The 25,282-nt window shown below is 41.6% G+C and overlaps 1 protein-coding gene across 2 annotated transcripts in view; it reads left to right on the top strand.

Moving 5' to 3' along the window:
• LOC126246277 (moesin/ezrin/radixin homolog 1) overlaps positions 1–25,282 on the top strand; it is a 96,407-nt gene that overhangs the window by 26,121 nt on the left and 45,004 nt on the right. For both annotated transcript variants that reach the window (XM_049948383.1, XM_049948382.1), the window contains one exon: positions 20,148–20,327. In XM_049948383.1, coding sequence (XP_049804340.1) covers positions 20,148–20,327 — 180 coding nt within the window. The remainder of the gene's footprint in view (positions 1–20,147; positions 20,328–25,282) is intronic.

The raw sequence follows: 25,282 nt of genomic DNA, 5'->3' as shown, positions 1-25,282 counted from the left end.
GTTCTACGGATCGAGCGTGGAATATCAGATCCCTTAATCAGACATGTAGGCCAGAAAATTTAAGAAGGGAAAGGGATAGTATAAAGTTACAGTGGGAATTACTGAAGTTGGGTGGCAGAAGGAACAGGACCTCTGGTCAGGTGAATACAAGATTGTTCTTGTTGTGGTCTTCAGTCCTGAGACTGGTTTGATGCAGCTCTCCATGCTAATCTATCCTGCGCAAGCTCCTTCATCTCCCAGTACCTACTGCAACATACATCCTTCTGAATCTGCTTAGTGTATTCATCTCTTGCTCTCCCTCTACGATTTTTACCCTCCACAATGCCCTCCAATACTAAATTGGTGATCCCTCGATGTCTCAGAACGTGACCTACCAACCGATCCCGTCTTCTAGTCAAGTTGTGCCACAAACTACTTCTCCCCAATCATATTAAATACCTCTTCATTAGTTATGTGATCTACCCACCTAATCATCAGCATTCTTCTGTAGCACCACATTTCGAAAGCTTCTATTCTCTTCTTGTCCAAACTGTTTATGTCCATGTTTCACTTCCATACATGGCTACACTCCATACAAATACTTTCAGAAACGACTTCCTGACACTTAAATCTATACTCGATGTTAACAAATTTCTCTTCAGAAACGCTTTCCTTGCCATTTGCTAGTCTACATTTTATATCCTCTCTACTTCGACCATCATCAGTTATTTTGCTCCCCAAATAGCAAAACTCATCTGCTACTTTAAGTGTCTTATTTCCTAATCTAATTCCCTTAGCTTCGCCTGATTTAATTTGACTACATTTCATTATCTTTGTTTTACTGTTGTTGATCATCTTATATCCTCCTTTCAAGACACTGTGCACTCCGTTCAACTGCTCTTCCAGGTCCTTTGCTGTGTCTGACAGAATTACAATGTCATCGGCGAACCTCAAAGTTTTTATTTCTTCTCCATGGATTTTAATTCCTACTCCATATTTTTCTCTTGTTTCCTTTACTGCTTGCTCAATATACACATTGAATAACATGGCAGATAGGCTACAACCCTGTCTCACTCCCTTCCCAACCACTGCTTCCCTTTCATGCCCCTCTACTCTTATAACTGCCATCTGCTTTCTGTACAAATTGTAAATAGCCTTTCGCTCCCTGTATTTTACCCCTGCCACCTTCAGAATTTGAAAGAGAGTATTCCAGCCAACATCGTCAAAAGCTTTCTCTAAGTCTACAAATGCTAGAAACGTGGGTTTACCTTTCCTTAATCATTCTTCTAAGATAAGTCGTAAGGTCAGTATTGCCTCTCGTGTTCCAACATTTCTACGGAATCCAAACTGATCTTCCGCGAGGTCGACTTCTACCAGTTTTTCCATTCGTGTGAAAAGAATTCGTGTTAGTATTTTGCAGCCGCGACTTATTAAACTGATAGATCGGTAATTTTCACTCTTGTCAATACCTGCTTTCTTTGGGATTGGAATTATTATATTCTTCTTGAAGTCTGAGGGTATTTCGCCTGTTTCATACATCTTGCTCACCAGATGGTAGAGTTTTGTCAGGACTGGCTCTCCCAAGGCCGTCAGTAGTTCTAATGGAATGTTGTCTACTTCCCGGGACCTTGTTTCGACTCAGGTCTTTCAGTGCTCTGTCAGACTTTTCACGCAGTATGGTATCTCCCATTTCATCTTGATCTACATCCTCTTCCATTTCCATAATATTGTCCTCAAGTACATCGCCCTTGTATAAACCCTCTATATACTCCTTCCACCTTTCTGCTTTCTCTTCTTTGCTTAGAACTGGGTTTCCATCTGAGCTCTTGATATTCTTACAAGTGGTTCTCTTTTCTCCAAAGGTCTCCCTAATTTTCCTGTAGGCAGTATCTATCTTACCCCTAGTGAGAAGCCTCTACATCCTTAAATTTGTCCTCTAGCCATGCCTGCTTAGTCATTTTGCACTTCCTGTCGCTCATTTTTGAGACGTTTGTATTCCTTTTTGCCTTCATTTACTGCGTTTTTATATTCTCCCCTTTCATCAATTAAATTCAATATTTCTTCTGTTACCCAAGGATTTCTACTAGGCCTCGTATTTTTTACCTACTTGATCCTCTGCTGCCTTCACTATTTCATTCCTCAAAGCTACCCATTCGTCTTCTATATTTCTTTCCCCCATTCCTGTCAATTGTTCCCTTATGCTGTCCCTGAAACTCTGTACAACCTCTGGTGTAGTCAGTTTATCCAGGTCCCATCTCCTTAAATTCCCACCTTTTTGCAATTTCTTCAGTTTTAATCTACAGATCATAACCAATAGATTGTGGTCAGTCCACATCTGCCCCTGGAAATGTCTTAAAATTTAAAACCTGGTTCCTAAATCTGTCTTACCATTATATAATCTATCTGATACCTTTTAGTATCTCCGGGATTCTTCCATGTACACAACCTTCTTTCATGATTCTTGAACCAAGTGTTAGCTATGATTAAGTTATGCTCTGTGCAAAATTCTACCAGACGGCTTCCTCTTTCATATCTTAGCCCCAATCCATATTCACCTACTATATTTCCTTTTCTCCCTTTTCCTACTGTCGAATTCCAGTCACCCATGACTACTAATTTTCGTCTCCCTTCACTACTTGAATAATTTTTTCTCATCATACATTTCTTCATCTGCAGAGCTAGTTGGCATATAAACTTGTACTACTGTAGTAGGCATGGGCTTCGTGTCTGTCTTGGCCACTATAATACGTTCACTATGCTGCTTGTAGTAGCTTACCCGCACTCCTTTTTTTATTCATTATTAAACCTAATCCTGCATTACCCCTATTTGATTTTGTATTTATAACCCTGTAGTCACCTGACCAGAAGTCTTGTTCCTCCTGCCACCGAACTTCACTAATTCCCACTACATCTAACTTTAACCTATCCATTTCCATTTTTTGATTTTCTAACCTACCTGCCCGATTAAGGGATCTGACATTCCACGCTCCGATCCGTAGAACGCCAGTTTTATTTCTCCTGATAACGACATCCTCTTGAGTAGTCCCCGCCCGGGGATCCGAATGGGGGACCATTTTACCGCATGCCCTCGGGAAAAATTACGGCTGTAGTTTCCCCTTGCTTTCAGCCGTTCGCAGTACCACAACAGCAAGGCCGTTTTGGCTAGTGTTACAAGGCCAGATCAGTCAATCGTCCAGACTGTTGCCCCTGCAACTACTGAAAAGGCTGCTGCCCGTCTTCAGGAACCACACGTTTGTCTGGCCTCTCAACAGATACCCCTCCGTTGTGGTTGCACCTACGGTACGGATATCTGTATCGTTGAGGCACGCAAGCCTCCCCACCAACGCCAAGGTCCATGGTTCATGGGGGGAGGAATACAATATTATAAATGCAAAATCAGATAGGGGTAATGCAGGAGTAAGATTAATCATGCATAAAAAAATAGGAACGCAGATAAGCTACTACGAACAGCATAGTGAAAAAATTATTGTAGCCAAGATAGACGCAAAGCCCACACCTACCACAGTGGTAAAAGTTTATATGCCAACTAGCTCTGCAGAAGAAAAGATTGAAGAAATGTATGATGCTATAAAAGAAATTATTCAGATAGTTAAGGGAGACCAAAGTTTTTCATGGGAATTGGAACTCCATAGTAGGAAAAGGGAGATGGACTGTGAAGGGAAACACTGAAGGAGGGAGCTGCCTGCTAGAATTTTGCACAGAGCATAATTTAATTATAGCTAACACTTGATTCAAGAATTATGAAAGGATGGTTGTGTACGTGGAAGAGACCTGGTCACTGGAACTATTCAGATTGATTATATAATGGTTACCCAGATTTAAAAACCAGATTTTAAATTGTAAGACGTAACCAGGGGCAAATGTGGACTCTGACCACAATTTATTGGTTTATGAATTGTAGATTGAAACTGACGAAACTGCAAAAAGCAAAGAATTTAAGGAGATGGTATTTGGATATAGCAAAAGAACCAGAGGTTGTAGAGTTTCAGAAGGAGCATTAGGGAATGAGTGACAACAGGGGAAACGAACACAGTAGAAGAATGAGTAGCTTTGATATAGTGAAGGCAGCAGATGATAAAGTAGGTAAAAAGACCGGGTCCAATAGACATCCTTGTAGACACAAGATACATTGAATATAAAAATGCAGTAAATGAATCATGCAAAGGGGAATACAAACGTCTCAAAAATGAGACAGTAAGTGCAAAATGGCTAAGCAGGAATGGCTAGAGGACAAATGTAACGATTTAGAAGCATATATCACTAGGGGGTAAGGTAGATGCCACCTACAACAAAATTTGAGATCTTTGAAGAAAAGAGAACCAGCCTTATGAATGTCAAGAGCGCAGATGGAAAACCAGTCCTAAGCAAAGAAGGGATGGCAGAAAGGTGGAAGGAGTATATAGAGGGTCTATACAAGGGAAATGTACTCGAGGGCAGTATTATGGACATGGAAGAGGACGTAGATGCAGATGAAATGGGAGATATGATAATGCGTGAAGAATTTGACAGCACTGAAGGATCTAAGTCGAAACAAGGCTCCAAGAATATACAACATTGTTAGAACTGACAGCCTTGGGAGAGCCAGCAGTGAAAAAACTATCTGCTGAGCAAGATGTAAGGTGAAATATCCTAAGGCTTCAAGAATAATACAGTAATGCCAATTTCAAAGAAAGCATGTGCTGACAGGTGTGAAAATTACTGAAGTATCGGTTTAATATATCACGCTTGCAAAATACTAATACGAATTCTTTACAGAAGAATGGAAAAACTGGTAGAAGCCGATCTTGGAAAAGATCAGTTTGGATTCTGGAGAAATGTAGGACCACTCGAGGCAATACTGATCGCAAGACTTCTCATACAAGGTAGGTTATGGAAAGGCAAACCTATATTTATAGCATTTATAGACTTACAGAAAGCTTTTGACAGTGTTGACTGGAATACTTTCAAATTCTAATTGTGGCAGGGGTAAAATACAGGGAGCGAAAGGCTGCGTACAATTTGTAGATAAACCAGATGGCAGTTACAAGAATTGAGGGGCACGAAAGGGAAGCAGTTGTTGAGAAGGGAGTGAGATGGGGTTGTAGCCTATCCTCGAAGTTATTCAGTCTGTATATTGAGCAAGCATTAAAAAAAAATAGAGAAATTTGGAGTAGGAATTAGTCCAGGGTGAAGAAATAAAAACTTTAAGGTTTTCCGATGCAACTGTAATTCCGTCAAGAGAATTTGAACGGACTGGACAGTGTCTCGAAAGGGGGCTATAAGATGAACATCAAGAAAAGCGAAACGAAGATAATGGAATGTAGTCGAATTAAATCAGGTGATGCCGAGGGAATTAGATCAGAAAATGACACTGAAAGACGTAGCTGAGTTTCGCTATTTGGACAGCAAAATAACTGATAATGGTCGAAGTGGAAAGAATATAAAATGTAGACTGGCGATGGCAAGAAAAGCATTTCTGAAGAAGAGAAATTTAATATTGATCGACAAAACAGCGAGGTCATTGGTCCCATCAGATGAGCGAAGGAAATCGGCCCTGCCATTTCAAAGGAACCATCCCGTCATTATCTGAAGCGACTTAAGGAAATCACGGAAAATCTAAATCAGGATGACCGGACGCCGGTTTGAACTGTCGTCCTCACGAATGCGAGTCCAGTGCGCTAACCACTGCTCCACGTCACTCGGTGATTAGATGGGTAGATCGCGTAATTAAGGTGGTACTGAATAGAATTGAGAAGAGGAATTTGTGGCACAACTTAACTAGGAGGGATCGGTTGGTAGGACACAGTCTAATACATCAAGGGATCACCAATGTAGTATTGGAGTGAAGCGTGGAGTGTGAAATTTGGAGAATGAGACAAATGAATACAGTAAGCAGATTCAGAAGGATGTAGATTGTACTTGGCGATGAAGCTTGCACAAGATAGAGTAGCATTGAGAGCTGCATCAAACCAGTTTTTGGACTGAAGACACTGAACTCTTAAAGGATGTCATAGAGAATTGTAAGTCCGTAAATGTAAACAACGTAAAGGTCTGAAGACTAAAAACGTGGATGTTAACTACAAACATGATCAGTTTGTATAATGGTGTTCGTGATTTCCACTCCGAAACGTGAAGAGCTGATATTAATGCGATGTCCATTGCTGAACCAACTGCTATTCGAACAGTTCAAATCATGGTGCACCTAAGTATCCCAGGATCACGGAGACAGATCACCAAATGTCGTCGCACAGTAGTAAAATTTAGTTCTGCAAGTTACTATCTCTCCCCCCACCCCAACAAGTTATTGGCACATCTGACAACATGGTAATAAAGACGGTTACAAAGACTGGGAATTGAGATATTCTGGAAATGTCTTCATTACTTCCCAGTTTCATTTATTCTTCCACAATAGGTGGAACGTTAGTCTGGTTAGAAACTCTCTTGATTTTATCTTGATCTTTTCGCGAGATATACTTTGGAGGAAGTAATACATTTGTTGACTCTTCAAGGAACGTACGCTCACTGAAGTTCAACAATAAACACAACCGTGTTGCAGAAGGCCTCTCTTCCAGCCCCTGCCACTAGAGTTGCTGGATCTGTGACGCTTTGGTGCTTAAAATTAACTTGCATCGAAACGCGCCGCCCTTCGTTGAACCTTCTCCATTTTTCTCTATCAGTCTTGGCTGGTTCGGATCCCAGACTGAGAAGCAATATTAAAGCATTGGACGAAATAGTATTCTGTAGGCTGTCTCCTTAGTTGTTGGATTACATTTCCTGAGGATTCTTCGAATGAATCTCTGGCATATGCCTTACTTGCGATTAATTTTATGTGGTCGTTCCATTTGAAGTTGGCCCGTGTACACACACTCATAGATATTCTATGGAACTGCTTCTTCTAGTGATAGTTCTACTGTTGTTCAATCGTACAACCACGGGTCTTTCTATGTATTAGCAGTACGTTACACTTATTTATGTTGAGGGTCAATCGGCGCTCCTTGCACTAAGCGTCGATCTTCTGCAGTACTTCTTGCAGTTCGTTACAATTTTCAAGCGTGGGGACTTCAGTGTGTACAACACCACCGCCCACAAAAGCCTCATGGAACTTCAGAGATTATCTACTAGGTTATACATTTTTTTGAAAAGTGATGGTCCTGTAACACAGAAGTGACTTTTACATCTGAAGACTTCTGTTTAGAATGACACGCTTTGTTCTGTTTGCTAGAAACTGTTCAATCCAGTCTCACAATTTGTCAGACATTTCGTACGCCTGTATTTCGTTATTAGGCGCCAGTGCGAAACTGCATCTAATACGTCCTGGAAGTGAAGGAACTCGGGGTCTACCTGGGCGCTTATATTTACTGCTTTCTGGGTCTCGTGGGCGAACAGAATGAGTTAGGTTTAACAAGATCGTTGTTTCGGAACCTATGTTGGTTCCTACAAAAATTTTCGGTATAAATTTCCCAGAATTCTAAAACTGACCTACGTCAGGGATATAGGCCTATAGTTCTGTGGTCTGTTCGATGACCCTTCTGGAAAACGAGAAATACCTATGCTTTTTTAATTTTTTTTTACTGGCAATGGCAAGGAAAGCGTTTCTGAAGAAGAGAAATTTGTTAACATCGAGTATAGATTTAAGTGTCAGGAAGTCGTTTCTGAAAGTATTTGTATGGAGTGTAGCCGTGTATGGAGGTGAAACATGGACGATAAATAGTTTGGACAAGAAGAGAATAGCAGCTTTCGAAATGTGGTGCTACAGAAGAATGCTGAAGATTAGATGGGTAGATCACATAACTAATGAGGAGGTATTGAATAGAATTGGGGAGAAGAGGAGTTTGTGGCACAACTTGACAAGAAGGACCGGTTGGTAGGACATGTTCTGAGGCATCAAGGGATCACAAACTTAGCATTGGAGGGCAGCGTGGAGGGTAAAAATCGTTGAGGGAGACCAAGAGATGAATACACTAAGCACATTCAGTAGGATGTAGGTTGCAGTAAGTACTGGGAGATGAAGAAGCTTGCACAGGATAGAGTAGCATGGTGAGCTGCATCAAACCAGTCTCAGGACTGAAGACCACAACAACATATTTTTTTTTTTTTTTTTTTTTGCGCGAATCATCAGGTACACGTCGCTCCTCCAAAGACATAAGATACACTGCGGCTAGAAGAGGGACAAGTTCTTCAGCATACTCTATGTAGAATCATATTAATATATCGTCAGGTCCCATTGGTCTCCCCTCCGTTGAGCGATTTCAGTTGCTTTTCCACCCTTTGATCACTTTCCGATGTCAGCCCTTTTGTCATTTGTGCAACGATTTAAGAGGCTCTACAGGGCGATATTCCTCTGTGAAAAAAGGACCCTTAATAATTTCATCCTCTTCTGTGTCACCGTCCATTTCACTGCCATTTTAATCAGAAGGTCTGGATAGATGACTTCGATCCGTTCACTGATTTAACATAGACTTCGTAGGATTTTCTGTGAAGTACGTGGACAGAATTTGGCTTTCGAAATCGTTGAACACTTAGCACGTGGCTCTCCCAACGCTACTTCTGGTTTCGTATAACCTCTGCCTGTGAGGCTTTGACTACGTTTGAATTAGCAGTGAAGCTATTTATTTCCTTTTGTAGCAGTTTCCTTAGATGCCTGTCTAACCATGGCGGGGGTTTCCTATCCCTTAAAAGTTTGACACCAATCTGTCGAAAGAACATTGTACAATAATTTTGAACTTAAATTGATATTTAGCATTGTTAATGATCGATGAAATTTTCGTGCCGACCGCTCATGCAATCTGAAATTTTTCTTACCGCTCATGATAAGCAGAAAGATGTTTCTGGCTTCGTTGGTATCCTTATTTTCAGCCATATTTATTGTTGCTGTAACGGCCTTGTAATCAAGTTATTCTGTATTCTTTGTCAACTGAGGCGAAAAGTTTGGGTCTGTTATCACTAGCAAGTCTAAGATGTCATCTTCACGAGTCGCTTCTCTGATTATCTGCTGAAGGTAATTTTCGGGTAATATACTTGAAACAATTTCACAAGGTTCCGTGCCCCCTACTACTAATCACTGGAGTCTGCCACTTCTATAGCTGGTAGTAGAAATCTCCACCTAGAAGTATGACTAGACAAGGAAATTTACGCCATTATTGCTTCTGAGGCAGGGGTCTATAAAAGCTTCCGATGTGAACGTTTGGTGCACCTTTAACACCTGTCTTAACCAAAATTATTTCGAATTCAAAATCTGTACTGATTTCACTAGCAGAGTTAATGTTTTTGGTGGCTATAAACTTGCCTCTGCCACCAGTTCTCAACCTATTTGAGATATACGTTCCAATATGAATTCAAATTTTGTTACTATTTACTACTGGTTTGAGCCAGCTTTCTGTCCCTAGTACAGTGTAGATATTACTATTTTAAGGGCGTTAGTTCCGTTATTACAGTGAAGAGCCAAAGAGACTGGTACACCTGCCTAATGCCGTGTAGGGCCCCCGCGAGCACGAGAAAATGCCGCAACACAACATGCCATGAACTCTGTCTGAAGTAGTGCTAGAGGGAACTGACAAAATGAATTCTGCAAGGCTGTCCAAAAATCCATAAGAGTACGAGGGGCGGAGATCTCCTATCTCCTCTGAGCAGCACGTTGCAAGGCATCCCAGATATGCTCAATGTTCAATTCTGGGGAGTTTGGTGGCCAGCGGAAGTGTTTAAACGCTGAAGAGTGTTCCTGGAGCCGCTCTGTAGCAATTCTGGACGTGTAGGTTGTCGCATTGTTCTTCTGGAATTGTCCTAGTCCGTCGGAATGCACAATGGACTTGAATGGATGTAGGTGATCACAGGATACTTACGTACGTGTCACTTGTCATAGTAGTATCTGGACGGAACGGGGGTCTCGTATCACTCCAACTGCACACGCCCCCACACCATTAGAGCCTCCACCAGATTGAACAGTCCCCTGCTGCCATGCAGGGTCCATGGATTCATGAGGTTATCTCAATACCCGTACACGTCCATCCGCTCCATATAATTTGAAACGAGACTCATACGACCAGACAACATGTTTCCAGTCACCAACAGCCCAATGTCTGTGTTGACGGCCCAGTCGAGGCGTAAAGCTTTGTGTCGTGCAGTTATCAAGGGTACACGAGTGGGCCTTCGGCTCCGAAAGCCCTTATCGATGATGTTTCGTCGAATGGTTCGCACGCTGACATTTGTTGATGACCCAACATTGAAATCTGCAGCAATTTGCAGAAGGGTTGCACTTCTGCCACGTTGAACGATTCTCTTCAGTCGTTCGTCCCGTTCTTGCAGGATCTGTTTCCGGCCGCAGCGATGTCGGAGATTTGATGTTTTGCCACATTCCTGATATTCACGGTAAACTCGTGAAATGGTCGTACGGAAAAATCTCCAAATCGTCGGTACCGCGGAGATTGTGTGTCCCATAGCTCGTGTGCTGTCTATAAGAAAACTTCCCAATTCACTTAGATGTTGATAAACTGCCATTGTAGCAGCAGTAACCGATGTAACAGCTGCGCCAGACACTTGTCTTATATAGGCCGTTTCCAACCGCTGCGCTGTATTCTGCCAGTTCACTTACATATCTCTTATTTAAATACGCATGGCTATACCAGTTTCTTGGCGCTTCAGTGTATTTCTAACTTTTTGTAAGGCTGTTTTAACACCGGAGTAAGAACTGAATGATAAGTTTCTGTATAGAGTTGTTGCATACAGAACGGGAGTAAGATTTTTGTGGCTGTAATTCAGGCATTAGAAATATTGGCGTCTCCAAATGCCTTTAGTCTACATCTACATTCTGCAAGACATCGTTAAACTCATGGCAGTGTATGTTCTGTTGTGCCAGTTTTTAGCATTTCTTCCAGTTGCATTCACGTATGGTGCGCGGAAGAAATAATTATTTGAATGCCTCTGTGCGTGCTGTAATTATTCTAATCTTATCCTCACGTTCCCTATGTTGGCGATAGTAGGGGTTGTTAAATTCCTACAATCTTCATTTAAAGCTGGTTCTTGAAACTTTGACTTTCTCGGGATAGTTTACGTATATCTTAGTCTTCCTGCTCAGTTCCTTCAGTATCTCTGACATTCCTATAGATTAAAAAGTCCTCTGACCATTCGTGCTGCCCTTTTGTCGATTCCAACAGTGACTCATTGATATTAGTCATAGGATACCTTTTTTCGTCTTGTGAAGTGCACAATTTTACATTTCTGAACATCTAAAGCTAGTTACCAGTTATTGCACCACTTCAAGCTCTGACAGTATTTTTGCAGCTTCTTTCGGAATGTATTTCATTACATACCTATATCATTTGCAAAATGTCTGAGGTTACTATTGTCTGCATGGTCATTACTATAGAACATGAAGTGTCTCAACACGCTTCCCTGGAGCACACCCGTAGTTACTTCTACAGCTGACGACTACTCTCCATCCAAGATAACATGGTGCGTCCTCCATGCCAAAAAGTCCTCAATCCTCAGTCACAAACTTCACATGATGCCCAAATGATAGAACTTCCGAAAATAAGCGTAGGTGTGGTACCGAGTCAAATGCTTTTTCTGCGTTTAAAGATACTGCATCTACATGACTACCGTGATCCAAAGCTTCCAGTACGTTCTGTGAGAAGTGAGTTGTTTCACAGAGTCGATGTTTTTGGAATCCATGCTGGTCGGCATTCCGGTGGTCTTCTGTTCGATACCTCATTATGTTTGAGCGCAGGATATGGTTTGAGATTCAACAACAAATCGATGTCAAGGTTACCGGCCGGTAGTTTCGGGGATCACTTTTATCATTTTTTTGTAGACGGGTGTGACCTACGCTTTTTTCCAAGAACTGGGCACATTTTTTTTGTGTTTTTTAGAGGTTCTAAGATTATTGGAACTAACTCAGCTGCAAATTCAGTATAGAAACTGACAGGTATTCAATCTTGCCCTGGAGCTTTGTTCAGTTTTCACGACTTCAGCTGTTTCTCAACACCAGTGACACTAACTTATTTCATATTTTCAGTGGTAAGAGGATTAAACTTGGCCAATTCTCTTGGGGGTTTCGTTTGTAAAGGACCATTTGAAAACAGGGTTAATCATTTCAGCTTTTGCTTTGCTACCTTCAATTTGTTCCTGTCCCATTCGTTAGGGACTGGACATTGACTTTGATGCCACTTACAGTCTTTACATACGACCAGAATTTATTTGGGTTTTGTGAAAGATCTTTTGACACTATTCTGCTATGGTAGTCATTGGAGGCTTCACGCATTTATACTTATTATGCAGTAATCTGTTTCTTAGACGTTTCTTGACAATGACTGTTGACTATTGAGGTTCCCTCCCATTATGAACGTTCTTCTGGTTACAAATCTACCCAGTGTACGGGCAATTTTTCTTGTAATCTTGAGTCTTAGTTCCCCTACATGCTACTGCCCCGTGCTCAAAGTTTAAAAGTAACTCATTGAGATGACACCACTAATTTTTATCTACTTTACGGAACATGTAACACGTCTTTCTGCTTCTTGTAGTTGTCATATGTGCTTTGGTAACCATGGTTGCCATATCCACGTCATGGTCACTGACACCAGTTCCGATTTGTACATCCTCGAGTTGGTCAGGTATGTTTGTTGCCATTAGGTCCAATATATATCCATCATGAGTGGACTTCCTAAATATGGTTCAGAGAAGACATTTAGTAATGTTTCACAGGATGTCTTGTTACGCCCAGCATTAAGGAAATTAATTTTTGCAATTGATTGGACGATTAAAGCCTCAATCGATGATTACAGTATGATAGGCGAACTTACGTACAGGGGAACTGAGGTTTTCTGTCAAGTTGCCGGTTACACTTGGAGAAGAGTATGGCGGGCGATAGGACCCAGTTGTCATTTTATGCTCACTACTTAAAATGAGTCTTACCCAAAAAATCTCGCGAGCCGGTTCGATTTCTCTGTCTCAAGACTTGTCTTGTGTACTGCAACAAATACATCACCTCTATTTCCCTGTGGCCTGTCCATTTGACACTTTCTCTAATGTCATTGCTGTCAACTTCGTTTTAACCAGTTGTCTGTACCTACTATTATGAGCTCCACTGCTTTTCCAGAGCGCTTCAAACTCGGGCACTTCGTTGGTAATGCTTCGGCAGTCAGCAGTGAGGATGTTAAGTCACTTCTGTGAGGCATTTCTTTTGTTCTTACACTGATAGTTCTGCGTTTTCTACAGCTGTCATTATCTGTATTGGATGGAGAATCACCCAATCTATATAAAAAAAAAACGTTGTGTATCGAACGCTACATTCTTCACCCTAATGCAAGTCCAGGAAGTCGCAGCCTAGCTTGTCACAGAACCTTTGAAGTTTCTGGTTCAGTCCATCCACTCGACTCAGAACCAAAGGGCTACGGTCAGTTCTGTGGACAGTGATGCAACTTCTGAGCTTCTTTAAAACCCCATCCCAATTCTCAGTATTTTCTGCCAGTCACTGGAATGGCCCAATTAGGACCTCAGAGCCCAGACGACAGGTAGCATTTGTTCAAACGTGCGGCACAATACACTGTTGGTTATTCCCTGGTCTCTCACTGGGTGCTGGAATAGCCTCTTTAAACATGCTGAATGAGGCTCACAGGCATACACACTGAGGACATCCGGTGCACTTTGCTGTGCCTTGCTGCTATTGCTCTAAGGGGTACCATCATGCGCCATACTTTCGAACTGCCGTCTTGACACTGGACAAAACAGGTTTCCCCAGAAAAGGTGAGGTGAGTCCCACTGGCTCAGGTTGTTTCAGTGAAAGGCAGCACCTCAGATTTGTTGGATAGGGTGATCAGTACAACATCCTGAGCCCTCCCTGGTCCACGCCCTCCCTGTACAGGACGCCTAGATCTACCATTTACATGACACTCGCAGTCAAGTGGACAGGTAATGACAGAGCGTGTACTGTCTGCAGAGGAGACAGGATCCACAGGAACAGATGGTACTGGAGGTACCCCTATCAGTAAAACAGGTACGCGGCACTCGAGAGTTCTTCCAACACGCCGATTCGCAGCAGCTACCAATAGTTCGATAGTAGTCAGGGCGACTTACAGTGGCTTACGAACGTCAGCCAACTCATCCCGTATTAGAGAACAGCATTCGCAGTGGGGCTCATTGGTCGGAATGACAACCTGGTCTCCAGAAAATTTTAGATTTTCTTTAACCATCAAGTTGAACCATTAATGATCGATTTATTCATCCCAAATAGAATGAATGGTTCTTAATTGCGCTGTGACTTGTTAAGGAAGATACTCTGTAGTTTTATTTGTAAGTGTAACGAGGAGATCGAAGTATCCATACTTCGATGTGTAATGGATGTGAAAGAACATGCTGCCAAATTTGTGTTTCTGAACTGTGGTCTACAAGCTGATATAGTCTGATCTTGTTTAAGAAATCTTTGTACCCTGGTCTGTCATTTCTCTGACCTCAGAAGGCTCACAATTTGTTGGTCCTGTCCTAGCATCGTGAAGGCCATGGGTAGACCATAGTTTCCAAAAAAATATTCCGTGTCACAAACTGTCGAAGAACTCATTAGGTTCTTCTTGACAAGGGTTGCCCTTAGTGGTACTGATTTCTACTATCCCCATGACACAAAACGGGGTTCATAGGCGACGGTGGTGCGTTCCAGGGAACGGTCAATACACCCTGGCAGCGTTTAGCAAAAACCTAAAGTTACGAGACCTATTGAAGTTACCCTGAGGAGCTAATATTGCTTATGCTGCTGTAAGTAAACATGTAATCCTAAATATACAGTACCTTGGTAGTAAACCGCAAACTAAAGCCGATGAACTTATACGACGAATAAAGAAATACCTACCGTAGAAGAAATTTGGAAAGGTTTCTCTGAATTTACTTTGTTGCTGCTTCCATGTAAGCAGCTGTTTCAGGTGTTAAGTGAGCGATCGACTTTAGCTCAGCTGGGTAGTTCACCTGGCTTGTAAATTAGTAAAGACACGTGCTAAGGGTGCTCGTATGTTGGGTAGTTTTAGCAGTGGTTGACCCCTTCTTTCTTCGGGTGATGCAGCCTGCAACTGTTTATATGGCCGCGGTAATCAGGAGATATGTTTAGTATCTGCTGTGAATTCCAGTGGTAAAATTATTCATATTTCAAAAGAACGCATTGAACTGATAATTCATTACCTCGTGGTCTGATAGCGATGCTAGTATGCCGACTGATGTCAGACTATGTACTGCGCCCTAATGCTGGTACCAGCAGTTTGTAGTTGGATCCTACACCCAAGGCCCAGGTTTTAACTGGCCTCTAAATGTCATTTGCACTGCATCCTAAGGCTTATTTTCAGTGTGGGTTCGAGTGTCTCTTGTGGACGTCATAAAATCTTCCTTTCTTTCAAATTAACTTGGTGCAAAAGACTAATTTTTATTGAAATCTCCTAGCTATCGTTACGGGACTAAAAAGCCAGTGCTAAGATAAATAGAAACATTTTCAATCCGAAACTCGTTTTTCAGATTTTATTATGATTAACGTAATGTGGATGGGAAAGCTGATCCAGTTGCTGTACAGACTTTTGTAAACCTTATCAAGGAACAAGAGTGGCAAGATGTTTATAGTGCTGATACAGTAGACGATAAATATAATGCTTTCCTCAAGACTTTTCTCTTGCTCTTTGAAAGTTGCTTTCCGTTAGAACGTTCAAAACAGGGTACTAGCACAAACAGGCAGCCTGGGTGGCTGACTAAAGGGATAAGAATATCTTGTAGAACAAAGTGGCAATTATATCAAAACGTTAGAAACAGTCACAATCTAAATGCAGCATCCCATTACAAACAGTATTGTAAGGCGCTTAAAAAAGTTATTGGGAAGGCAAAAAGTACGTGGTATGCAGATAGAATAGCTAAGTCTCAGGATAAAGTTAAAACCATATGGTCAGTCGTAAAGGAAGTGGCTGGTCTGCAGAGACAGGTCGAGAATATAGAATCAGTGCGTAGTGGGGATGTCCGTGTTACTGATAAGTCGCATATATGTACAGTACTTAATAATCACTTTCTGAATATAGCAGGTGAACTAAATAGAAACCTAGTCCCAACAGGGAATCATATAGCGCTCTTAGAAAAAAGTGTTCCGAGACTGTTACCTGAAATGCTCCTCCATGATACTGACAAGAGGGAGATTGAGTTAATAATTAAATCACTTAAGACCAAGAACTCTCATGGATCTGACGGGGTATCTAGCAGAATACTGACGTATTGTTCCACGTATGTTAGCTCAGTACTTAGCCATATCTGTAACTTTTCCTTTAGGAGTGGTCGGTTTCCTGACCGATTGAAGTACTCGGTAGTGAAGCCACTTTATAAAAAGGGAGACAGGGATGATGTTGACAATTATAGACCTATTTCTATGCCATCGGTGTTTGCTAAAGTTATCGAGAGGGTTGTTTATACAAGGTTACTGCAGCATTTAAATTTACATAATTTGCTGTCAAATGTACAGTTTGGTTTTAGAAATGGCTTAACAACTGAAAATGCTATAGTCTCTTTTCTCTGTGAGGTTTTGGACGGATTAAATAAAAGGTTGCGAACGTTTGGTGTTTTCTTTGATTTAAAGAAGGCTTTTGACTGTGTTGACCACAAAATATTACTGCAGAAGTTGGAACATTATGGAGTAAGGGGAGTAGCTTACAATTGGTTCGCCTCCTACTTTAAGAACAGAAAGCAGAAGGTAATCCTCCGCAATATTGAGAGTGGTAATGATCAGTCCCAATGGGGCACTGTTAAATGGGGTGTTTCCCAAGGGTCGGTGCTGGGGCCACTGCTGTTTCTTATTTATATAAATGATATGCCTTCTAGTATTACAGGTGATTCAAAAATATTTCTGTTTGCTGATGACACCACCTTGGTAGTGAAGGATCTTGTGTGTAATATTGGAACATTATCAAATAATGTAGTTCATGATATAAGTTCGTGGCTTGTGGAAAATAATTTGATGCTAAATCACAGTAAGACTCAGTTTTTACAGTTTCTAACTCACAATTCAACAAGAACTGACATTTTAATCAGACAGAATGGGCATGTTATAAGCGAGACTGAACAGTTAAAGTTCCTCGGTGTACGGATAGATAGTAAGCTGTTGTGGAAAGCCCATGTTCAGGATCTTGTTCAGAAACTAAATGCCGCTTTATTTACCATTAGAACAGTATCTGAAATAAGTGACATTTCAACACGAAAAGTAGTATACTTCGCATATTTTCATACGCTTATGTCATATGGTATTTTTTGGGGTAATTCTGATTCAAAAAGGGTATTTTTGGCTCAAAAACGGGCTGTTCGAGCTATGTATGGTGTAAGTTCGAAAACCTCTTGTCGACCCCTATTCAATAGTCTGGGAATTTTGACATTGCCCTCACAGTATGTATTTTCTTTAATGTCGTTTGTTGTTAGCAATATTAGCTTATTCCCAAGAGTTAGCAGCTTTCACTCAGTTAATACTAGGCAGAAATCAAATCTGCATGTGGAATGCACTTCCTTGACTCTTGTGCAGAAAGGAGTGCAGTATTCTGCTGCATCCATTTTCAATAAGCTACCACAAGAACTCAAAAATCTTAGCAGTAGCCCAAACTCTTCTAAGTCTAAACTGAAGAGTTTCCTCATGGCTCACTCCTTCTATTCTGTCGAGGAGCTCCTGGAAGCGCTAAAAAATTAAGCAAATTCCAGTGTTACATTCTTGATTTTCTTTATTTAAACTAACGACTTGTCGCCTGAATATGTTTCTTATATTTAATTTCATCTGTTTCTACAATCGTGTTATAATTTCATGTATTGACTCGTTCCATGATCATGGAGACTTCTCCTAAATGTGGTCCCACGGAACAATAAATAAATAAATAAATAAAATAAATAAGAGATTCATGTTGTCGTTAGACAGGAACATGAATTAGACATCAATTAGTAATATAGTTCTAAGATGTAAAGAAAGCAGATGCGCACTACTTAAAGTACAAACGCTCAGTAAGACTATTCCATCCAGACTGCAGCTTGATATTTTCGTTTTACGTTACATGGGTTAGGTTTCTAAAGAGCACAGTAAATTCAACAAACATATGGGCTTCGAAACCTATAAACGTTAAGAGGGGAGGAATTTCTCAATGTTCAATGTTAATCAAAATTGCGCCAGAAATAACTGTTGGTTAAGTGATGAGTGTTTTTGAGAACTTCCTAGCGGTGTAGATGATTGGGTAAATTAGAAAAATTAAACTGGACGACGACACTAACTCAAATGAGTAACATTCCATTCATAGGCAGCGTGTTGAATCGTTCGTCAGGCGTTCCCGGGTGACCCAATTGATAGAGCAAGCATGGGCGTAACTATCTCGGTCACTGATGGTGATAGGTGCTAGTGGGCGTGTGCCACCGCTACACACACACACACACACACACACACACACACACACACACACACACACACACTTTTTCAAGAAAGTCTTAACAGTGTACTTAGGGCGGTTCTGTCGTGTTGCGTCGATACTTTTCTCAGGGCGGCTGGTTTGGAACATGCCAAGCTACAGAAACTCCTAGCAACTCGTCCCTAAAAATCCTGAAGTGTGTCTTGCAACGAAATATGAAAGGCAGTTGCCAGACCGTTTAAAAATGAGTTTCGAAATAAACTTTGCAGCTTAAGGGCATTAGACTCTTATAAATTGGTTTCTACCTGAGTGTCGGAATTTGTAGGGATATACTACGTTTACGTGAAGTCCGGGGACACTTTCAATTATTTCCTGCACAAGAACCATACATTGTACAGATATCATACATAGGTCACTTTTCAGAAGCCCTGAAAGTTGTTTTCTCTCTCTCTCTCTCTCTCTCTCTCTCTCTCTCTCTCTCTCCCTCCCTCTCCCTCCCCCCTTGTATACCGCCACAGCGTAGTTTGGTAATTTGCCGATAGTCAGCCCTAGTCGCAAACATGGCGAGTTCAGGTACGGAGCGAGCACTGTCACTGGATATTCCTACTTGGACATGTTGCAGCAATGGCTGATGCCTCAAATGCAATCACTCTCTGTTCATCTTCCAGCAGGTTGGGGCTCCACCCCATTTTCAACGTGAAGTTCGTGGGTACCTGAACACGGATTTGCTGCATTCATGGATTGGTCGTGCTACAGAGGGGACAGCTGTTTCATGAAATGGCCTCCCCGATCACCAGATCTCACTCCGTGTGACTTTCTTCTGTGGGGACACATTAAAGATCTACATCTACATCCATACTCCGCAAGCCACTCGACGGTGTGTGGCGGAGGGTACCCTGAGTACCTCTATCGGTGTGTGTACCGCCTCTACCTCGTAATGTAGCAGATCTCCGGGAGAGAATACGGGAGGCGACTGCTACAGTCGACGATGCCATGCTGGGCCGGATATGGCAAGAATTCGATTACCGTATTGACGTCTGCCTATTCACTCATGGTTCGCATATCGAATGTTTGTAAAAAAAAATTAAATTTGAGTTTCTCTTCATAATTTAACATGTATGACATCTGTACAATGTTCAGTTCTTGTGCAGTAAATAGTGTTTCTGGACTTTATGTACACCCTGTGCAATGGGACGATCAGATAGGCTCTGTCGTAGGTAAAGCAGGTGGCAGACGTCGGTTAATTGATAGGATACCAAGAAAATGCAATCAATCTAGAAATGAGAAAGCTTACAAAACAGTCAGGTGTGTGGGGCCCATACCGAAAACTAAATATCGAACTTAAACGGGGGACGACAAGACTGCATATAGATTTGCACGACCTTGGGAAACTTTTACGGAGATCCTGAAAAACCAACCGGTCGCTTGTTGATAGGAGCAAACTATCCCAACAAAACCTGCTTTCATAATTACAAAAAAAAAATTGATTCTATAGAAATATTGGGAACAAGATCAGCGTACTCGAAAACTGTGCGTGGTGTAATTATTCTTATCGCGCTCCCCTTCCTGAATGAAGTGGAATGAGCCCCAAATAACCCAAATAACTGGTACAGTGGGAACTACCCTCTGCCATTCACTTCAGTTGTTGTAGACTGTGCTGAAGCAGATCTAATCTACAGGATGTTGTAAGGTGAGACCGGGGACTACATATAATAGCCTAAGTAAATTTGGAACTACCATTGGAGGTAAAAGTACCTGAAACATCTTTTAAGCTGATCCGTTGCTGTATTTCAGATGAACGTCCGCGTGACGACGATGGACGCGGAGCTGGAGTTCTCCATCCAGCACACGACGACTGGGAAACAGCTGTTTGACCAAGTTGTTAAAACGATTGGTCTGCGTGAAGTCTGGTTCTTCGGACTACAGTACACTGACAGCAAGGGGGACCTGACGTGGATAAAATTGTACAAGAAGGTAAGGTTCTCAAAAGTAAATTTCGCATGTGTCCTTCGTACGTAGCCTGTTCCTATTGGAACAGTGAAATAAGTTTTGGCGTTGTATGTAGTCATAAAATGGGAATTGCCATGCATGTTTCATATACTGCATGATGAATCTTATCTAACTGGAAACGTTCCGTATTCATCTCTAGGTTACTAATTTAAAACTGTCATAAACGTACTGACCTAAAGATTTTTCAAAACTTGTCACGGATAATTTGAGAGATAGCGGCGTAATACTTTGGAGACAATTTCCACAAATATTTTAAGGCAGCTGGGTATACCTTGTAAATACAGTACGCCCAATATAGTGTTATTAGAGGGTAATTACTGCTTTGTCACTGTTAACTCGGGAATATTTTTAGTCATGTAACCACGTCATTCTGACAGGCGTGCGGTATCTGTCCATTTTGTTAAACTCTGGTTTGGGAAATAACTAGTTTTCTCTGAAAGTGCAACCAAATATTTCGTCTCCGTAACTCAGTTTACTCATAAGAGGACGCTCATCAGGAGCGAACTTGATACAGCAGCTGTAGAAATTTGGAAAAATCTGCGGAATTACCAGATTGTGGTACATGTAAAACATGGTTTCTGCGAAAATTTGCTACAGCTGTGACCCCTCAATAAAGTTGAAGTACCTTTTACTATCTAATGAGCTGACTTGTTTACCTTATTCAACAATTTGTTCAAAGTTTCAGTAAAACTGAGATAAGAAATGGAAATTTCGTTTGTTGCATATTTTTTAATATTATCGCAAATTATAGTATGCTACTTAATTTGGGAATTGCTACGCTAATAGTTTGACTGAATTGCTAAGTACGCTTCTACAGTTTTAGTGATGCTGGGAATGCGTTCTCTAAGAATTCCATCGATTCCTTCTGTAAGTCTTATCTCATCCGATAATTTAATTGCGCTGTTTAAAGTTCACTGCTTCGAGGTCGCGATAACTATCGACCATCAGTAGTAATGACTGAAAGTCTCTTAAGACTCGTGTCTTAAAGGTCGCTACTTGTAAAGATTTTGACAAACCAGGGATGCCGATGTATGTTTCATAATCAAAGCCCTATACTGATGTTAGATGATGCCTACCACAAAACTTCCATGTTAAATGACGAATTTGTAAAATGGCGTGAAAAGGAACATAAAAATGCATCAGCGTCACATTTGTTAAACCAATAACAGCAATAAACATTACATGTCGCACAGCTTTCTCTACGGGCTGTAAAATATTTTTGAGAGGTTTTCTCTTTAGTCTGTTTTGTTGCTAACACCAAATCCCGTTTCTTCCAGAATCTGACGATGTAGCAACTGCGACTTCTTTCAGTACAGATGTGTTCCATACTTCTAACGGATTTAGGCGATCACAGAACTGAGCAGTAATAGATATTTCTCTGTTCGTTTGCGTATTTTCTTCTTGAATCAAATTCAGTTTTTCCTTAGACTACCAACGAATTACGCTCACTACTTCATACCTAGAAAGCGTGGAATAAAGGAAATATGAAAGGCATTAGTCCAAGCTTTCCTACAGTAGCCAGTGTTTTAGTTCGTTCAAAAATACTCTCCCCCTCCCCGCCACCCGAATCCCTACCCCCCCCCCCCTTTCGCCATGTCAGTGTTAGAAAAGACGTGTTAGTGTTGTTATGAAAATTATTCAGTGAAATATTAATGACGAAAGAATTATTGATATTCTTAACAAGTAGCCAGACCTGAGTTCTTCCGACATCGAAGCTCGATATTTTGTTTCCACTAACGATTCAAAGGTCAGAGTATCGATCTTGAAACATCGATTTTTGTAAATATCGATGAACGTGGAATATTCAGCCCCGTCATGGTAGCCATCTGTCGGACTTCCATCCATAAATCGATATTGTGTACTGGTACTTTCGAACTGTTTGCATAAGAAAACTGTTTCCACATACACGTGTGTCATTGCCCAGCGTCGTCAGAGCAGAAGCCCGGTGGTTCCTCAGAAGGCTATCGTTCTGTAGTTCTTTTCGACCTGACGCAGCGACGCACCATACGTGGTGCGCTGAAAGTTTGAGAGTAACGTCTTAGCTGCGTAATAACGTCGTTTCCTTTGAGCTGCAGGGAAAAGCCGATGGCAGTGTGAAGTCACTTCATTAGTTTGCGCTTGCTTGTGTGAGCAGTGACTCACGCTCGTTTTACAACGCCCACGTTGGAGCAAACATAGTCCGCAGAACGGTTGAAACTGAATGAGTTAATCTGAAATCTTGCCAAATTGACAAGCGCGTGGGGTAATTGCATTGTATCCAACGATGCTCGGCGCACCACACTGATGAGACCGACCCGTATTCATCGCTGACCCAGTGGCAGCGTCGTTTTAAGTTTCGGAGAGTTTCCTTTCAGGAAGCCCAAAACTCTTGATTTTGCTACTAGGGAACGAAATGGCATGAAAGTGGCAGCATCTGTTTGAAAGAGTCGTCGGAAGAAAATTTGCTAACCCTCAATTGCGGAAAGGTTACTGATCATGTTCTCTTTTCGAGTGCACCAGATGCAGATACAAAGTGGTTCCATTTGTACCGCTAAAAAACTGTCTAAATTTTGTTTTAAATACTTCCTGTTTATGTATTTGAATTCTACCAACATATAACATGCAATGAGTATCACTCGTCTGCCTCGTGTGTTAACACGTTCTTCCATAGACGCCTTTATTTAAGGTGGGTATTAACGAAACGAAAAGTGTCTCGAAAAGTCAGCTAGTCTGTGTTCAGTGTAGAATAACTCATTGCATGTCATGTAGCAAGTGTATAGTTAATATTCCCACTGGTGCAGTGATCGTTACAACGGCATCACGAACAACAGTGACTCACATATTGTAGTATAGAGAGTAGGAACCCGCTTCGTATTAATCTCACAACATTGGATATGATTGTAAAAGAAATCACAGAAAATTATGGAAAATAGTTGTCTAATTGTTAAAAGTGCGTGTCATCGTCTTTGGAAGTGCCAGCAACCAGTCGATGCTTCGTTTGATGGTAACTTATCAGTGTTTCATCGGAAGAGGCCTTCGTACCGACCAACAAGATAACCTTTCGATAGTGTTAGTCTGCAGTAAAATACCATTTGGTTATCTTTACCGAGATGATAAAACGGTTACTACTGCTGGAAATTAATTTGAATGGGAGTACTACTTAATACTGTCTCCATCTGGAGGTGTTAGCTTGAACAAGCAGTTGCCGTGCTTGATAGTTCGTAAGAATAGCAGTGCTTAGTTGCAGCTGGTTATATCGCCTGGTAGAAATACGCCACATGACTCGCTTGCCAAATGGCGTCCGGCAGACGGTAACAGCAGAGCACACCATGGCTTCCTGTGGGGCTGACGTTTCGGCGCGAAAGAGCTGCGCCGGTCCGTCGGTGATGTCAGCGTCGTCTGAAGAGAAGCACTTGCCAGCGCCCTGTATCGGCAGCCGGAGCCGTTGAGTCACGTGAGCGTGGGAGTAGTTAGCATGACGTCACCGCAGTAAAGCTGCGAAGGAAAGTAAGCGCGCCCGTTACGCGCTAGGCGCTCAGCCGCACATCTGTTTCTCCTTTTTTTGTGACTGGGGCGGGTCTCACCACCTCGCCTTGTACTGGATTGTTGCTACATTGCGAGCGTTGCGCCCTAGTTGAAATAACAGTGCTTGAACTTAGACTGAGAGGCATGAGCGAGGTCGCTCGTCGCACTATCATCAGTTAGGGCAATAGGTAGCTAGTGTAATGTTTGCTCCAGGTTGTAGTTGCGTGTAATGTAACGTAGGCTTCTATAGCAACTTAACTCACATGAACAATACCCTTGGGTTCATAGCCCATTGTTACAATGACCCGATTCGAACACCGGAGTTTGGAATATCTTCTTTATAATTATTTTTTATAGTGCGCTGGCGTCTTTGATGCGACCCGCCAATTTCCGCACCTGTACTAACCTCTTAATCTGTACCCTTGATTACGAGTCAACAGTGAAAATGTAACAGGGCTGAAATAAGTGTTTAACTGTCAGCCATGCTGATAACGAAAGTAATGAAATTCTTGAATTGGCTCTCGTTCCTGATTTAAAGTGGGTTACATTTAATTATATTTTATTAACATGCATTGTCAGTCCATTCTCTTATGGGTTTGGAAATCCTCCTGACAGACAGAATGAGGTTTCAGTCAATAATAGCTGTGTGTATTTTGTCATTTTTAGCCTGGCTTGTAGCAACAGGGGGAAGAGGACAGGAGGACTTTGGCTGTGAAACTGGGGCCCAGGACAACCCCTGGGCTCCTCACATATGTTGCATATCTTGAGGCCTTATTTGTGGCTGAATCATGAAAGATTTTCCATAGTTTTTGCTATACTCATAATCTGGTGAGAACAATCAAACTGTGTGAATGATTGTAACTTTTGTATAACACTGTTAACACATGGCATTTACAAGTAGTAGTCTTCCTTGACATATCCTAATGCACCATGATACCAGTGATTAATGGGTACAGACTGCCTGCTCCTGTCCCACCTGATTGTGATAGTGATGAGGGTGGTAGTGAAACTAGTGCTGCAGCATCACCTTCAAAACCCAGATTTTTGAAAAATCCTGATTGTGTGTAATGATGAATGTGCAGAGATTCAGAAATGTGTGAACTTAATAACCTAGTGCAAGATCTGGAATTGCCAAAAGGTAAAGCTGATTTGTTGGCATCAAGAGTACAACAGTGGAATTGTCTTGGTAAAATGGTAAATGTGATTGCCTTATGAGATTACTCCCTTTTTTTAAAGCAGAAAGAACTCTGTATTTTCTGCTGATGTCCAGGGACTCAGTGGTGGACATTGACAGTGTAAAACTGAATAGTGTAAGGTATTCATAGACACGTCCAACGTGGGTCTCAGACATGTGCTACTGTGTAATGGCAGTGTGTTACCTTTGAGTCTGATTGGGTCCTTTCGTGAAAGAAATG

Source organism: Schistocerca nitens, chromosome 1 (assembly GCF_023898315.1).
Source record: "Schistocerca nitens isolate TAMUIC-IGC-003100 chromosome 1, iqSchNite1.1, whole genome shotgun sequence".
Taxonomy (NCBI): Eukaryota; Metazoa; Arthropoda; class Insecta; order Orthoptera; family Acrididae; genus Schistocerca; species Schistocerca nitens.
The sequence above is the reverse complement of the archived record's forward strand: the minus strand, read 5'-3'. Positions and strand labels throughout refer to the sequence as shown.